General features: G+C 45.4%; 1 protein-coding gene across 1 annotated transcript in view; it reads left to right on the forward strand.

Moving 5' to 3' along the window:
• Positions 1-15,457, forward strand: part of trmt2b (tRNA methyltransferase 2 homolog B) — a 28,342-nt gene that overhangs the window by 8,365 nt on the left and 4,520 nt on the right. The window contains 7 exon segments of the mRNA XM_048544701.2: positions 40-94; positions 1,648-1,755; positions 3,511-3,610; positions 4,157-4,227; positions 5,449-5,589; positions 6,803-6,906; positions 8,218-8,432. Of these exon segments, the coding sequence (XP_048400658.1) occupies positions 40-94; positions 1,648-1,755; positions 3,511-3,610; positions 4,157-4,227; positions 5,449-5,589; positions 6,803-6,906; positions 8,218-8,432 (794 nt within the window).

Raw genomic sequence — 15,457 nt, forward strand, 5'->3', positions numbered from 1 at the left:
TTTCATCCTATTGCATTGCCTTTATTCTTTCTCTGTCAGGCTGGCCGATGCTGTGACCCCACTTTGGAGAATGAACTATGAGGAGCAGCTGCAGGTTGGTGAAAGGCTGCAATGTCCATACAATCCCATTGATAAGAAATGTTAAAGGCACCCAAGTTCAAATACCAGGCAAAGGATGCCCAGATTCTCCTCCAGAGATGCTGTGGGCTCCAGTAAGTCCAGTCTCTGATGTCCACTCCTTGCAAGAAGACTTCCCCTACAGTGTGGGGAGGAGTTTTTGAGTTTACCGTGGTATTTTACAGGAAGAAAGCCACAATCCAACTTCACTAGATTATAAAATCTAATACTGTTTATGTTCAGCCATTGCCTGTATGCTCTGAAATAACTCAATGTCCACGCGTTTGGTCACTGCAGAATCTCTTCCCCACCTGGCTAATACCTTCCTTTGTCCCTTTTACCATTTACCTTATCCTTGGAACTTCCCAATCATTCCAGCAATGAGAACAGTTTCTCCCGATCCACTCTATCCAAACTCTCCATGATTTTTGAACATCTCTATCAACTGTTCTCTCACCCTCCTTCTCAGAGAAGAACAGTATGTATGATCTTTCCACATAGCTGCAGGCCATCAAACAGGAATAATTCTGGTGAGTCTTTCCCATACTCTGTCTAATGCTTGGACTGATTAGAATGCCTATTGGGAAAGCCTACTGGATTTCTTCCTTCAGTCTGAAAAGCAGCTAGCAGTTGGATTAATATCTGCATTGGTGCAGGTGTTTTGATGGGGTGAGTCAGCTTTCGCCTGTTGTGGTCCATTTCAAATCTGTAGAAAGAAACTGGACAGACTGAGGCTGTTAACTTGTGAAAAAAGAAAGCGGTGGAATCAAGGTCTTGAAAATTCTGGTGGGTCCGTTGCAGAGAAGATGACTCTTTGGGGTTGAGACCAAACCAGAGCTGGTTTGGTCTCAAACGTAATATAGTCACCATAAAACTAACAGAGAATATCAGGAGAAACGTTTTACCCAAAGAGTGTTTAGAACGTAAGACCTGGTGACCGCATTCAAGAGTTCTTGCGAGTAGCAAAAATACATTCAAGGGGAAGGTATGTGATGACCCCATTCTGTGCTCTAAATACTGAGCAAGTTTCTTCTAATGGTGCTAGTGATTTTTGTTAAAAGCTGCTACTCCTGAAGACTTTAACTTCTCTAACAATGAGATCATCCAGAACAGCAATTGACTGTCTACTGAAGAACCTAATCTAAAGCTTGGAAACTGACTGAGTTTGCCTTTTTCAGGAGGCTGGCTGAAAACAAAAGAAAACTGCTGGAAATTCCAGCGGGCCAGGCAGCATCCAAGGCAAGAAAGCAAGCTAACATTTCGAGTCCAGATGACTCTTTGTCTGATGGTCTGCTACGATCTCCAGCATTTTTGTTTTCAATACAGATACCACCATCTGCAGTAATCTTCCCCTCCCACAGGACGCTGACTACCATCTTTGATTTTGTAACACTTCATGGGAAGTAAAAGCTCTCAACTGAACATCTTGTCATGTGATTTGGCAACATGTTTGTCGTGTTTTATTGTATTTTGGAGTGTCTTGAAGGGCATGACCATTTCAACCTGGATTTTCTTCTCCCTTCCTTCTAGGTTAAATATGAAACTCAGAAGAGGACCCTTCAGCTTTTCACAGCCAGCCTCCCCAGTCACCCTGGGCCCGAGGACCTGTGCTGCCCCCTGTATCCAACTCTCCCCTCGGTCAGTATTCAATTACTCCACCCCACAGAACCGGCAGGGGAGAGATTTTCCTCAACCGTAAAGAACTACTTAATATAGTTAAAATGGTCTTGTTAATTCTATCTTTTATCCAAGTTCCTGGAGCCTGTAAATGCCTCGCCAGCAGAGTTGCTGCCTTTCTGCACCCTATGCCGTAAACTGGGTAAGAAATTGGTGGATTGAATATTTCCAACCAATAAACACATGCTTGAAGTGGTGTCTCTGTAGTACGTGTAATATGAGGCAGCAAGAACTCTCACATGAGATGTTCATGGGATGTTGGAATTACTAACTAGGCCAGCGTTCATTGTCCCTCCCTAATTGCCCACAGGCCACTTAAGACTCAGCCCCATTGCTGAGGATCTGGAGTCTCATGGCCAGACCAGGTGAGAATGATTGACAGATTTCATTCCCTGAAAGTTGTTAGTGAATGAGATGGGTTTTGACGTTGATCAACAGAGATTACATGGTCACATCAGTCTAACTTTTTTTAAAAATCCTTGAATTCAAATGTCACTTTCTTCCATTGTTTTTGTATCAAATATGTGTTGTCAGAAAGTTAACCGGGACTCAGGATTACTTGTCCATTGACTTTGCCAGTACGCAAGCACCTCCCCTTAAGGAGATATTTCTGCTGGTCAGGGCTCCAGGAGAATTTTCCAGCCCCTTCTGGACTTTTAAACATAATCAAGAGTAGATTCATATCTCATCCAGGAGATACTTGCTGTAGGCGATGCTGAGCTCCTGCTGCACTGCCCTTATTGTCAGCCTAGATCATTTACATACGCAGTATGGTGGCCCAGTCGTTGGCGCTGCTACCTCACAGCGCCAGGGACCCAGGTTCGATTCCAGCCTCAGGCGATTGTGCAAACTCCACAGGACATTCTCCACATGTCTGCATGGGTTTCCTCTGGTTTCCACCCACAGTCCAAAGATGTGCAGGTTGGGTGGATTGGCCATGCTAAATTGGCCATAATACCCAGCGATCTGCAGGCCAGGTGAATTAGCCTCTGGAAATGCATGGTTACAGGGTTAGAATAAGGGCTGGGACATGGTAGATGCTGTTCGGAGGGGTGGTGTGGAATCGAAGGGCTAAATGGCTGCTGTAGGAATTCATCACAAGCCCAGGGTCCATCTCTAGTTCAGTCACAGTGCTATAAATTCAGCTGAGCTGCACATTGAGAGTTGTGAGCCCCGAATGTGCAAAGAATTTCCACCGCTTGTTGCAACAGAAACAGACTGCCCCGGTGCTGGGACCTGACTATATGATCTGAAACTTGCATCTCTGCAAATAAAACAAGGGATAGACCCTCTAAGAGTCCAAGCGGAGTAATATATTAGCATTTTATGAAAATAGCCACACAGTACATTAGGTCTATAATTTACAAATTAAAAACATAATTCTTGTGCCAATCAGCTGTATTAGTGGAGGGTATTGCCGAAGGCATAAATGCACATGAATGAGCAGTATGTTTGAAATGTATACCAGGAAATATAGATTTAGTTCAGGAATAGTTCTGGGTTTGAATTGATTTATTTATAAAGATAATTGAGCAGAAATGTTGGAGAAATGAATTGATAGGATAATGTTCAATGAATGAAGTAGTTGTTTCCTGGGTTTTATAGCCCTGTGTTCTGGTCATTTTGAAAACCTGGCCATATTGAAATTGGTAACTGCAGGAGGTTGAAACCTCATGGACACCTGAGTTCTGTACTCAGTGCCATTCGTCTTTGCAGCCAGTTACTATTGGATATCGCAACAAGTCTACTTTTTCTGTGAACAGAGGGCCTGATGGCAATCCTAAAACAGTTGAACATTACATTGGAACTGGCAAAGGTAAGCAACGCCTATATTTGACAACTTTACCTAATTGACTGTGACGTACTCCTGCTTGGTTCACTTGTAGGTTCTAGTAGACAAGTACCTTGATAGTTCAGTGTCTAACGCTACTGACTGGTGTGAGTCACTTGGGCCAAGAAAATGCAGGTTTAAGTTTTGGCCGTGTTTATTTCAGCGAGGACAGTAGTAGTGGCTACAGGCCCTCATGTCTGTACTAGCTAAAAGTATTGAATTAATCTTACTTCCCTGCTTTTCCAACAGTCCTGTAAATACTTTCACTTCAGTTATTTAGCCAGTTTTCTTTTCCAAGTCACTGTTCTATCTGCAAATCTCTCCTCATTCTCTTTGCTCCAAGGACAATGACACCAACTCCTCCAACCTAACCTAACCTTTTAGCTTGAACCATTTTGTTAAATCTCATTTGCACCCTGTCAAGAACCTTCACATCCTTCCTAAAATATGAAAAGCAAAACAGGCTATGATACTCTAACTGTGGCCTGGGTAAAGCTTCATAAAGGGTTGCTCTTGTTCTGTTCCTCGCAGGGAGGAATATTGTTTGTACTCATTCAGATCACTTGGTGAACATGCCCGAGAAACACAAGCAAGTGGCCAGAGTAAGTCAACTTCACATGATGAATTTGGGCGATTTTTTTTTTTTTTGTGTTTTTTTTCTCCCCTCAGGAAATTGCACCAGGAGTGAGATTTCTCAATTTAGATCTGGTCATTTATTGTCAGCCAAGGAGAAATAGTGGTGTGTTGGTAATATCTCTGCACTAATAATCCAGAGGCCCAGTCTAATTTGGGGACAAGGGCTCAAATCCCATTGCAGCTACAGTAGGCACTTTGAATTCAGTTCATTAATGAGAATATCGAGTTGAAAAGGGCACGGTGGCTCAGTGGTTAGCACTGCAGCCTCTCAGCGCCAGGGACCCAGGTTCGATTCCAGCCTCAGGCAACTGTGTGGAGTTTGCACATTCTCCCCATGTCTGCGTGTGTTTCCTCCGGGTGCTCCGGTTTCCTCCCACAGTCCAAAGATGTGCACGCTAGGTGGATTGGCCACACTAAATTGCCTGTAGTGTTAAGGGGTGCGTGGGTTATAGTGGGATGGGTCTGGGTGATACGTTGCAAGGGGCGGTGTGGACTTGTTCGGCCGAAGGGCCTGTTTCCACACTGTCGTGAATCTAATCTTAAAAAGCTAGTCTCACTAATGGTGATTGTGAAACTATTGTTGATGATAAAACCCCAGGTGGTTCAGTAATGCCCTTGAAGGAAATTGACCCATCTGTGACTCAGGCCAGAGCAGCCTGGTTAACTGTGCTCTGAAATGGCCAAGCAAGCCCCTTATTTCTACCAGTTTGCTACAGAAAAGTCATTTTGCGTGACCACCTTCTCGAGGGCAAGTCGGGATAGGGCTGGCGCAGCCCACATCCCATGAAAGAGTTGTTTTAAACAGCTGGAAAGAGTAAAAGAATTTCCTGTTTAATCCCTGCTCTGCAATCATTTAACTGGCTACAGCCAGTATAATGGTATGATTTGCCTTGGCACCCCATGCCCAGGTAGAAGTAAAGTGGAGAGGGTTTCATTTTCGTGTTAGACGAAGAAGTTACAGATGTCAGGGACAGGAACCGATGGACTTGAAAGCCTCAGTGAGGTTTACAGATGACATTTACACGTTAGTGATCAGCATTTGGCCTCGGGAGACCCATGTGTTTGTGGAACTGTAATTCAACAAGGATGCCACTGCTTAAGGAAGATGGGGAGAAAATCTTGTGAGAGTAGCTTTACCTAGCTTAATTGGTTTGATTTTTATTGTTCCCCTCCCCCCGCTGCAACAGCGTTATGAGCAGTTCATCCGGCTTTCTCCACTGGAGCCTTGCATCTTGTTCCATGAAGGAGGACACTGGTGGGAAATCACTGTTCGCATCAATAGGAGAGGAGATACAATGGCTATTGTCTACTTCCAGGATCTAGAGAAGGTACTGCTCAGCCAGAGTTGTTCACTATCAGAGAACAACTCCAGAACTATGGGTGTCATCTGATCATCGTGCACATTAGATATTTGCAGCCTTCCTTGCACAACAGAATGTAGTTTTCCAGGTGCATTTCCCAGTGGGCTGCACCCAGCAGGTCTCCATAGGAGAAATCCTCTATACCCTGTAGCTACGGGATCCATCTTGCCATATTCTAGCCTGAACGAGAGTCTGAGAAAAGTACAACCAGAGTATGCATTTGTGTAGCATCTTTTCCACTTTAGGAGATTCTAAATTGCTTTGCAGTCAGCGAAGTGCTTTTTGAAGATTAACCATTTGAATTTGCATGAAACATAACAACCATTTTGGGCATAGCGTCCATAAATGGCAATGTGTTTGTGATTTCTGGTGCTGTTGGTTAAAGCATAATTGCCAGGCAGGAAAGGTAGAAATTTACTCTGCTTTTCTCTGACTATTGCTATGGGAATTTTTATTTTGTTTGCACCCACCTGAGAGGATGTTGGGGCTTTAGGTTTAAAAGCTCATGAAGTCTATCTGAAAAGCTGCATTTCAGACTGTGCAATGCTCCCTTAGTGCCACATTTGCGTGACAGCCTGAATTTTGTGCTATGATCTTTTGAGTAAGCAGTGCAAGTAACACTACTGACAAATCTGCCTCTCTGACTGACCTTTTTTATTTAACTTCTTGTGTATTTCAAGTTGGGCATAGGCTGTTTCTGTCATGTCTCTCTCAAGGGTCAATTTGGCTTGTCTCTGAATTAGCTTCTGCACAGCTCATAAAATGGATGAAACAGGAAGTGGCGTTGACATTACAAAACCCCATTCTCAACTTGGATAAAACTGCTGCAAAAGTTCTAACCCCTAAGAAATTAGCTTCAGTCTTTTTGGCTACTCCACTATATGGGATGTGCTTGGTCTAAACATTTCATCATGTAGTTTCAAAGGGAAGTCATGATTTTCTTTCTTTTAATGGTTGGGAATTCTTAGCCAGCCTGACTGACTGAGAATTAAAATGAGATGAGATACTGTCCTCTTCACCAAATTTGTTGGAAAGGTTTGGCAGAATTCAGTAAAGACTTGGTGAATTGATGAGCTTGATAACTGGTTGTACGATGAGTGAAGGCTTGTCAGTGTAAAAGATGAAATGTATGGTAATGTACAGGTATTCTTGGAGAGTTTTATTTGTTCATTTTTTACAGGAGGAAATTGCCAAACATCAGACAGCGCTGGTGGAATATTTTACCATTGGACTGGGATCTGCGTGTGAACTGACCTCTCTCTACTTTCAGGAAAGTTACTTGCTGTTCTTTGTTAACCTTGCAGGTGGGGATGAGCAATATGCAGTCTTGTGATTACAATTCCAAACCATCAGTAAACAGCTCTCCTCAGTTTATCGTTTCGGTCAGATGTCTGGCTGCAGGAGTGTCCCAACTGAAATCAGTCCAGTTCTGCGTATGTGCTAATCTGTGACATGGAGCCACACAATTACTCAGCACAAATTTAGCTCTGGGTTGGCAAGTCTTGCTAGAATTAGTCACCTTGACAGCAGGAGGATTGTGATGTCCCTCCATCTAGCATCTTTACAAAATTATCCTGCAAATATCTATTCCACAAATTAAACTGAACTTTACAAGGATGAGAGCAGATACAACTAGTCATGATGCTATAAGGGATTTGTAATCCTCTCCTGGTGACATGGGAGTTAGGATAGTCACTCGGCTGAACTGTAGATGCAGCTTCTCAAGTTGGATTAATACTCTGAAATTTTGCTCATTCGCTGCTTGCGAGTTGGGAATTAACTTCACCGAGTTTTATCTTCAGAAAGGTTCATTGATGTTAGCTGCCAAATTAGGGGAACTGAAGTGTAGCCAAGGGTGAGGTATTTTTGAAGTGCACTCACTGTTGTAATGTGAAAATGCAGAATATGTGAAGGTTGCAGGCAATTTCATGTTGCTATTTCTTAGCTCAGTGGCTGGGCAGCTAACTCTTAAACTTTCCTATCTCTGTGTTATATAATCTAGCTGGAAGACCATGACATTGTACACCCTCTGTTACCTTTGCCCTCATTTTCAATGAGTTACAGCTATCGCAGTGTATAAAGACCGTCAGTCTTCTGGTGTTGGGGCACACTCAGTGATGGAATCACAAAGCACATGTCAGATTGCTGTGTGAACAGCCATGCCCCCTTGGTTGTACAGAAAAGGCAACCATACAGTTGTCAAACACAAAGCTGCATTTATGAATGAGGAAGAATTACACAGGAATGTGAAAATTGTTTTCGCTGACAAGAATAAATGCCAAGCTAATGTAATGGCAGCTAATATGCACGTAATAATGCCCTTCAAACCACAAAGATCGTTTGCATTTAGTGATGTTAGATAAGACTTAGGTGTTATCTTGGATACCATAAAAATTCCTTCCTTTCTAAGTAGTACCATGGGATATTTAGAAACATCAAATGTACCAGACAAGGCCCCTATTTAAATGACTCATTCAAAATGTGGGCAACTGTCTGTAAAATGCACGGGTATAGTGGGCTCCACATCTTTCCAAACTCTTTCCTCTTCCGCTAATGAGGCAATTTCTGATTTTAACTGTGTGTTTTCACTGACAGTACGATGACCCGCTGTCTCCATGAGCAGTTACCATATCAACTTCTCTATGGCGTTCCAGATATCTATGAAGAAGTATTGGGTCTGAACTTCTGAATCTCTCCAGATGCCTTCTCCCAGGTGAATTCTGAGGGAGCAGAGGTCCTTTATCAAACAGCTCGTTACCTGATCAGGGTGGACAGTGACAATATTGTGCTCGATGTCTGCTGTGGCACAGGTATATGGGGTTATGATGCGCATTGAGATTGTCGGACAATAGTGAAAAAATACTTTACTTTTCCCTGTTTGCTTCCTCTTTCATCTCTCAAGGTGTCCTACATACAGTGAGTTCTGCTGTAACGCATGTTCTGGCAACACGAATGACCAGTAACGCAACTGAAGAATAGATTAGGTTAGATTCCCTACAGTGTGGAAACAGGCCCTTCGGCCCAACAAGTCCACACTGCCCCTTGAAGCATCCCACCCAGACCCATCCCCCTATAACCCACACACCTCTGAACACTATGGGCAATTCAGCATGGCCAATCCACCTAGCCTCCATGTCTTTGGACTGTGGGAGGAAACCGGATTCTAGATTGTTATGTGCATTTATGTCATCTATTTAGACTTCCAAAAGGCCTTTGATAAGGTGCCTCATGGGAGACTGCTGAGTAAGGTGAGGGCCCACGGTGTTCAAGATGAGCTACTGGCTTGGATTGAGGATTGGCTGTCTGACAGAAGGCAGAGAGTTGGGATAAAAGGCTCTCTTTTGGAATGGCAACCAGCGGCAAGTGGTGTCCCGCAGGGTTCAGTGTTGGGGCTGCAGCTGTTCACTTAATATATAAATGATCTGGATGAAGGGACTAGGGGCATTCTGGCGAAGTTTGCCGATGATACAAAGATTGGTGGACAGGCGGTGGTACTGAGGAGGTGGGGAGGCTGCAGAAAGATTTAGACAGTTTAGGAGAGTGGTCCAGGAAATAGCTGATGAAATTCAATGTGAGCAAATGTGAGGTTTTGCACTTTGGAAAAAAGAATACAGGCATGGACTATTTTCTAAATGGTGAGAAAACCCATCAAGCAGAAGTACAATGGGATCTGGGAGTGTTGATCTAGGATTCTGTATAGGTTAACTTGCAGGTAGAGTCCGTGATTAAGAAAGCAAATGTAATGTTGTCATTTATCTCGAGAGGGTTGGAATATAAAAGCAGTGATGTGCTTCTGAGATTTTATAAAGCTCTAGTTAGGCCCCATTTAGAATACTCTGTCCAATTTTGGGCTCCAGACCTCAGGAAGGACATACTGGCGCTGGAGCACGTCCAGCGGAGATTCACACCGATGATCCCTGGAATGGTAGGTTTAACATACGATGAACGGCTGAAGATCCTGCGATTGTATTCATTAGAGTTTAGAAGGTTGAGGGGATATCTAATAGAAACTTACAAGATAATGTATGGCTTAGAAAGGGTGGACGCTGGGAAGTTGTTTCCGTTAGGTGGGGAGACTAGGACCCGTGGGCACAGCCTTAGAATTAGAGGGGGTAAATTTAAAACGGAAATGAGGCGACATTTCTTCAGCCAGAGAGTAGTGGGCTTGTGGAATTCATTGCCATGGCGTGCAGTGGAGGCCAGTACATTAAATGTCTTCAAGGGAGAGATTGATAAATTCTTGATCTCTCAAGGAATCAAGGGTTACGGGGAGAATGCAAGGAAGTGGAGTTGAAATGCCCATCAGCCATGATTAAATGGCAGAGTGGACTCGATGGGCCGAATGGCCTTCCACTCCTATGCCTTATGGTCTTATATCCATCCTTATTCTTTGTCAGCAGTGCAGTGTTATTGTGCGGTGTATCAGTGACCTTGGACAATCGACGCTAGCTGCTTGGCTCAGTATCTCAGAACGTAGGACTTTGGCGGAAGTAGGCAATTCATGCCCATCAAGTCTGCTCCACCATTCAGTGAGATCATGCCAGATCTGATAAAGCTGGACTTCACTTCTCTGTCTTTCCCCATAACCCTGATTCCCTGACTGATTAAAAAGTCTGCCTATTTCAGCCTTGACTTTTATTCAAGAACAGTCTTGACTGCCTCCTGTCATAAAGAATTCCACAGATCCACTCCCCTCTGAGACGAAATTCCTCCTCAACTCCATGTTAGGTGGGTGGCTCCTTATTCTGAGATGATGCCCTATTGTCCTAGATTGTTTGTTTGTTTGTTTGTTTCCCCTGGCAGGACAACTGTTTCACATTTCTCCTGTAAAACCTCCTAAGAATCTTGATTTTTTTCAATAGGATTGCCCCTCATTCTTCCAAACTTCAATCAGTACAGTACCTGTCTACTTAACACCTCTTCACAAGATGTTTCTTCCATACTCTGGATTAATCTAGTGAACTGTCTCTGGGCCCAGTATGTCTTTCCTTGGGTAAGGGGTTTAGAACTATTTAGAGTAATGCAGCTGTGGCCTGACTAGTGCTGCCTCATTGTTTTAGCAGGACTTTTCTATTTTTATACTCCATTCACTTTGAAGTAACGGCTAATATTCTTTTTGCCTTTCCTGTTTCCCACTGAATTGGATTATAACTTCCAGTAGTTTGTGGATGAGAACTACCAAATCCCTCTGTTCCATAGCTTTCTGCAGTTGCCCTCCATTTAAATATATTCTGCTTCTCTATTCTGCCTGCAAGGTGCGTAATCTCTCATTTTCCTACATTACATTCTATCTGCCAAGTATTTTTCCTACCTACTTAATCTGTTTATATCTCTCTCAGACTCTTTCCTCACCCATTTACTTTCCCACCAATTCTTGCCTCATACACAGAATTGGCTACAGTACATTCACTTTCCTTATCCTAGTCATTATTGTATATTGTAAATAACTCTTGCCCTAGCACTAGGTATAGATTGCCATCCTGGAACTGTCCCTCTAATCCCAAGTCTTTGTCTTCTATTACTTATCTAGTTCTCTATCTACACTAATATGCTACCTTCAACGTCACTGGCTCTTATTAATTTGCTCAATATGTGGTATTTACCAAATGTCTTCTGAAAATACAAATTCTGTGCTTGTTCAGAGATCGTGCACCATACACCAACACACGATAAGCATGGTTGTGCCAAGTTATCACAAGGATCAGCATATGGACCTCAGCTACTTATAATCTATGTTAGTGACTTGGGTGAGGGTACACTGAGTACAACACATCCAAATTTGCTGACGAAACATGATTAGGTGGGATACTATGTGGTGACGAGGATGCAAGCAGACAGCAGAGGAATATAAATAGGGTGGGTGAGCAGCCAGAACATAGCATGTAGAATACAATCTGGTAAAGTTTAACTGGAAAGATAAAAAAGCAGCATATTTCAGAATGATGAGAGACTGGGAAACTTTTGCATTTAGTGGGATCTGTGTATGTGAATGGCAGTTACAGGAAGTAAGCAGTTAAACAAAACAAAAATCATATTATATTAAAATGGGATTTAAGTACGACAATAAGGAGGGTTAACTACACTTATGCAGGTGATTGGTAAAGCCGTGCTTTTTCCAAGAGGGAATACAAACAAAGGTCCACTAGACTGATTCTTGGGGTCAGAGGATTGTGCTTTGAGGAGAGATTGAATTGACCAGGCCTATATTTCCAGATTTTAGAAGAATGAGATGTGATCTCATTGAAACAAATAGGATTCCTTCAGTTCAAAACAGGGTGCTTGAGGCCAAAACATTTCCTCTGGATGGAGAATCAGTGTTGGAGCAGACTTGAAGGGCAAAATTAACTCCTGGTGCTTAGTATGAGTTCCTCAGACTGTTTTTGCAGCTTTGGTTCAAAATAGATGGCAGAGCTGCATTAAAGAGGTGATGACAGTGACTGGCATTGACATCAGAACTGCTCTTGCCCAAGTGTGGCATCAGGGAGGCTGTAATAAACTTGAAGTCTCTGGGCATCAGAGGGAATAATTTATGCTGTTTGGAGTCATCCCTAACACGAAAGAAGTTGGTGATTGTGATAATGGGAACTGCAGATGCTGGAGAATCCAAGATAATAAAATGTGAGGCTGGATGAACACAGCAGGCCCAGCAGCATCTCAGGAGCACAAAAGCTGACGTTTCGGGCCAAGACCCTTCATCAGACAGGGGGATGGGGCAAGGGTTCTGGAATAAATAGGGAGAGAGGGGGAGGCGGACTGAAGATGGAGAGAAAAGAAGATAGGTGGGGAGGTAGGGAGGGGATAGGTCAGTCCAGGGAAGACGGACAGGTCAAGGAGGTGGGATGAGGTTAGTAGGTAGGAGATGGAGGTGCGGCTTGGGTTGGGAGGAAGGGATGGGACAGAGGAAGAACAGGTTAGGGAGGCAGAGACAGGTTGGACTGGTTTTGGGATGCACTGGGTGGAGGGGAAGAGCTGGGCTGGTTGTGTGGTGCAGTGGGGGGAGGGGACGAACTGGGCTGGTTTTGAGATGCAGTGGGGGAAGCGGAGATTTTGAAGCTGGTGAAGTCCACATTGATACCATTGGGCTGCAGGGTTCCCAAGCGGAATATGAGTTGCTGTTCCTGCAACCTTCGGGTGGCATCATTGTGGCACTGCAGGAGGCCCATGATGGACATGTCATCTAGAGAATGGGAGGGGGAGTGAAAATGGTTTGCGACTGGGAGGTGCAGTTGTTTGTTGCGAACCGAGCGGAGGTGTTCTGCAAAGCGGTCCCCAAGCCTCCGCTTGGTTTCCCCAATGTAGAGGAAGCCAACTGGGTACAGTGGATGCAGTATACCACATTGGCAGATGTGCAGGTGAACGTTTGCTTAATATGGAAAGTCATCTTGGGGCCTGGGATAGGTGTGAGGGAGGTGGCGTGCGGGCAAGTGTAGCATTTCCTGCGGTTGCAGGGGAAGGTGCCGGGTGTGATGGGGTTTGAGGGCAGTGTGGAGCAAACAAGGGAGTCACGGAGAGAGTGGTCTCTCCGGCAAGCAGACAAGGGTGGGGATGGAAAAATGTCTTGGGTGGTGGGGTTGGATTGTAAATGGCGGAAGTGTCGGAGGATGATGCGTTGTATCCGGAGGTTGGTGGTGTGGTGTGTGAGAACGAGGGGGATCCTCTTTGGGCGGTTGTGGCGGGGGCAGGGTGTGAGGGATGTGTTGCGGGAAATGCGGGAGACGCGGTCAAGGGCGTTCTCAACCACTGTGGGGGGAAAGTTGCTGTCCTTGAAGAACTTGGACATCTGGGATGTGCGGGAGTGGAATGCCTCATCGTGGGAGCAGATGCGGCGGAGGAATTGGGAATAGGGGGTGGAATTTTTGCAGGAGGGTGGGTGGGAGGAGGTGTATTCTAGGTAGCTGTGGGAGTCGGTGGGCTTGAAATGGACATCAGTTACACGCTGGTTGCCTGAGATGGAGACTGAGGTGTCCAGGAAGGTGAGGGATGTGCTGGAGATGGCCCAGGTGAACTGAAGGTTGGGGTGGGAGGTGTTGGTGAAGTGGATGAACTGTTCGAGCTCCTCTGGGGAGCAAGAGGCGGCGCCGATACGGTCATCAATGTAACGGAGGAAGAGGTTGGGTTTGGGGCCTGTGTAGGTGCGGAAGAGGGACTGTTCCACGTAACCTACAAAGAGGCAGGCATAGCTGGGGCCCATGCGGGTACCCATGGCCACCCCCTTAGTCTGTAGGAAGTGGGAGGAATCGAAAGAGAAGTTGTTGAGGGTGAGGACTAGTTTGATTAGATGGATGAGGGTGTCGGTGGAGGGGGACTGGTCGGACCTGCGGGACAGGAAGAAGCAGAGGGCCTTGAGGCCATCTGCATGCGGAATACAGGTGTATAGGGACTGGGCGTCCATGGTGAAAATATGTTGGGGGCCATGGAATTGAAAGCCGTGGAGGGCGTGGGTGGTGTCACGGACGTAGGTAGGGAGTTCCTGGACCAAAGGGGAGAAAATAGAGTCCAGATAGGTGGAGATGAGTTCGGTGGGCTCCACACCCAAGATATTTTTCCATCCCCACCCTTGTCTGCTTTCTGGAGAGACCACTCTCTCTGTGACTCCCTTGTTCGCTCCACACTGCCCTCCAACCCCACTACACCCGGCACCTTCCCCTGCAAGCGCAGGAAATGCTACACTTGCCCGCACACCACCTCCCTCACCCCTATCCCAGGCCCCAAGATGACTTTCCATATTAAACAGACGTTCACCTGCACATCTGCCAATGTGGTATACTGCATCCACTGTACCCAGTGTGGCTTCCTCTACATTGGGGAAACCAAGCGGAGGCTTGGGGACCGCTTTGCAGAACACCTCCGCTCGGTTCGCAATAAACAACTGCACCTCCCAGTCGCAAACCATTTCCACTCCCCCTCCCATTCTTTAGATGACATGTCCATCATGGGCCTCCTGCAGTGCAACAATGATGCCACCCGAAGGTTGCAGGAACAGCAACTCATATTCCGCTTTGATACCATTGGGCTGCAGGGTTCCCATGTGGACTTCACCAGCTTCAAAATCTCCCCTTCTCCCACCGCATCCCAAAACTAGCCCAGTTTGTTCCCTCTCCCAACTGCACCACACAACCAGCCTGGCTCTTCCCCTTCACTCACTGCATCCCAAAACCAGTCCAACCTGTCTCTGCCTCCCTAACCTGTTCTTCCTCTGTCCCATCCCTTCCTCCCAACCCAAGCCGCACCTCCATCTCCTACCTACTAACCTCATCCCACCTCCTTGACCTGTCTGTCTTCCCTGGACTGACCTATCCCCTCCCTACCTCCCCACCTATACTCTCCTCTCCACCTATCTTCTTTTCTTTCCATCTTTGGTCCGCCTCCCCCTCTCTCCCTATTTATTCCAGTTCCCTCTCCCCATCCCCCTCTCTGATGAAGGGTCTTGGCCCAAAACGTCAGCTTTTGTGCTCCTGAGATGCTGCTGGGCCTGCTGTGTTCATCCAGCCTCACATTTTATTATCTTACAAAAGAATTTGGTTGTGGTTGTTGAAGGTTAATCGTCACAGCTCCAAGACGTCTCTGCAGGAGTTCCTTTGGGGTAGTGTGTTGCAACCCCAACCATCTTAAGCTGCTTCATCGGTAGTCGTCCTATCTAAAGGTCAGAAGTGGAGATGTTCGTTGATTGTGCAGTGTTCAGCACCATTTGCAATACCTCAGATACTGATGCAATCCGTGTCTGTATGCTGCAAGAGTTGTACAATATGACAAGTGACATTCATGCCACATGAGTGCCAGGCAATGACCATCTCCAGCAAGAGAGAATCTACCCATTGTCCTTTGGAATTCAATA

The sequence above is a fragment of the Stegostoma tigrinum genome, chromosome 15, assembly GCF_030684315.1.
Source record: "Stegostoma tigrinum isolate sSteTig4 chromosome 15, sSteTig4.hap1, whole genome shotgun sequence".
Taxonomy (NCBI): Eukaryota; Metazoa; Chordata; class Chondrichthyes; order Orectolobiformes; family Stegostomatidae; genus Stegostoma; species Stegostoma tigrinum.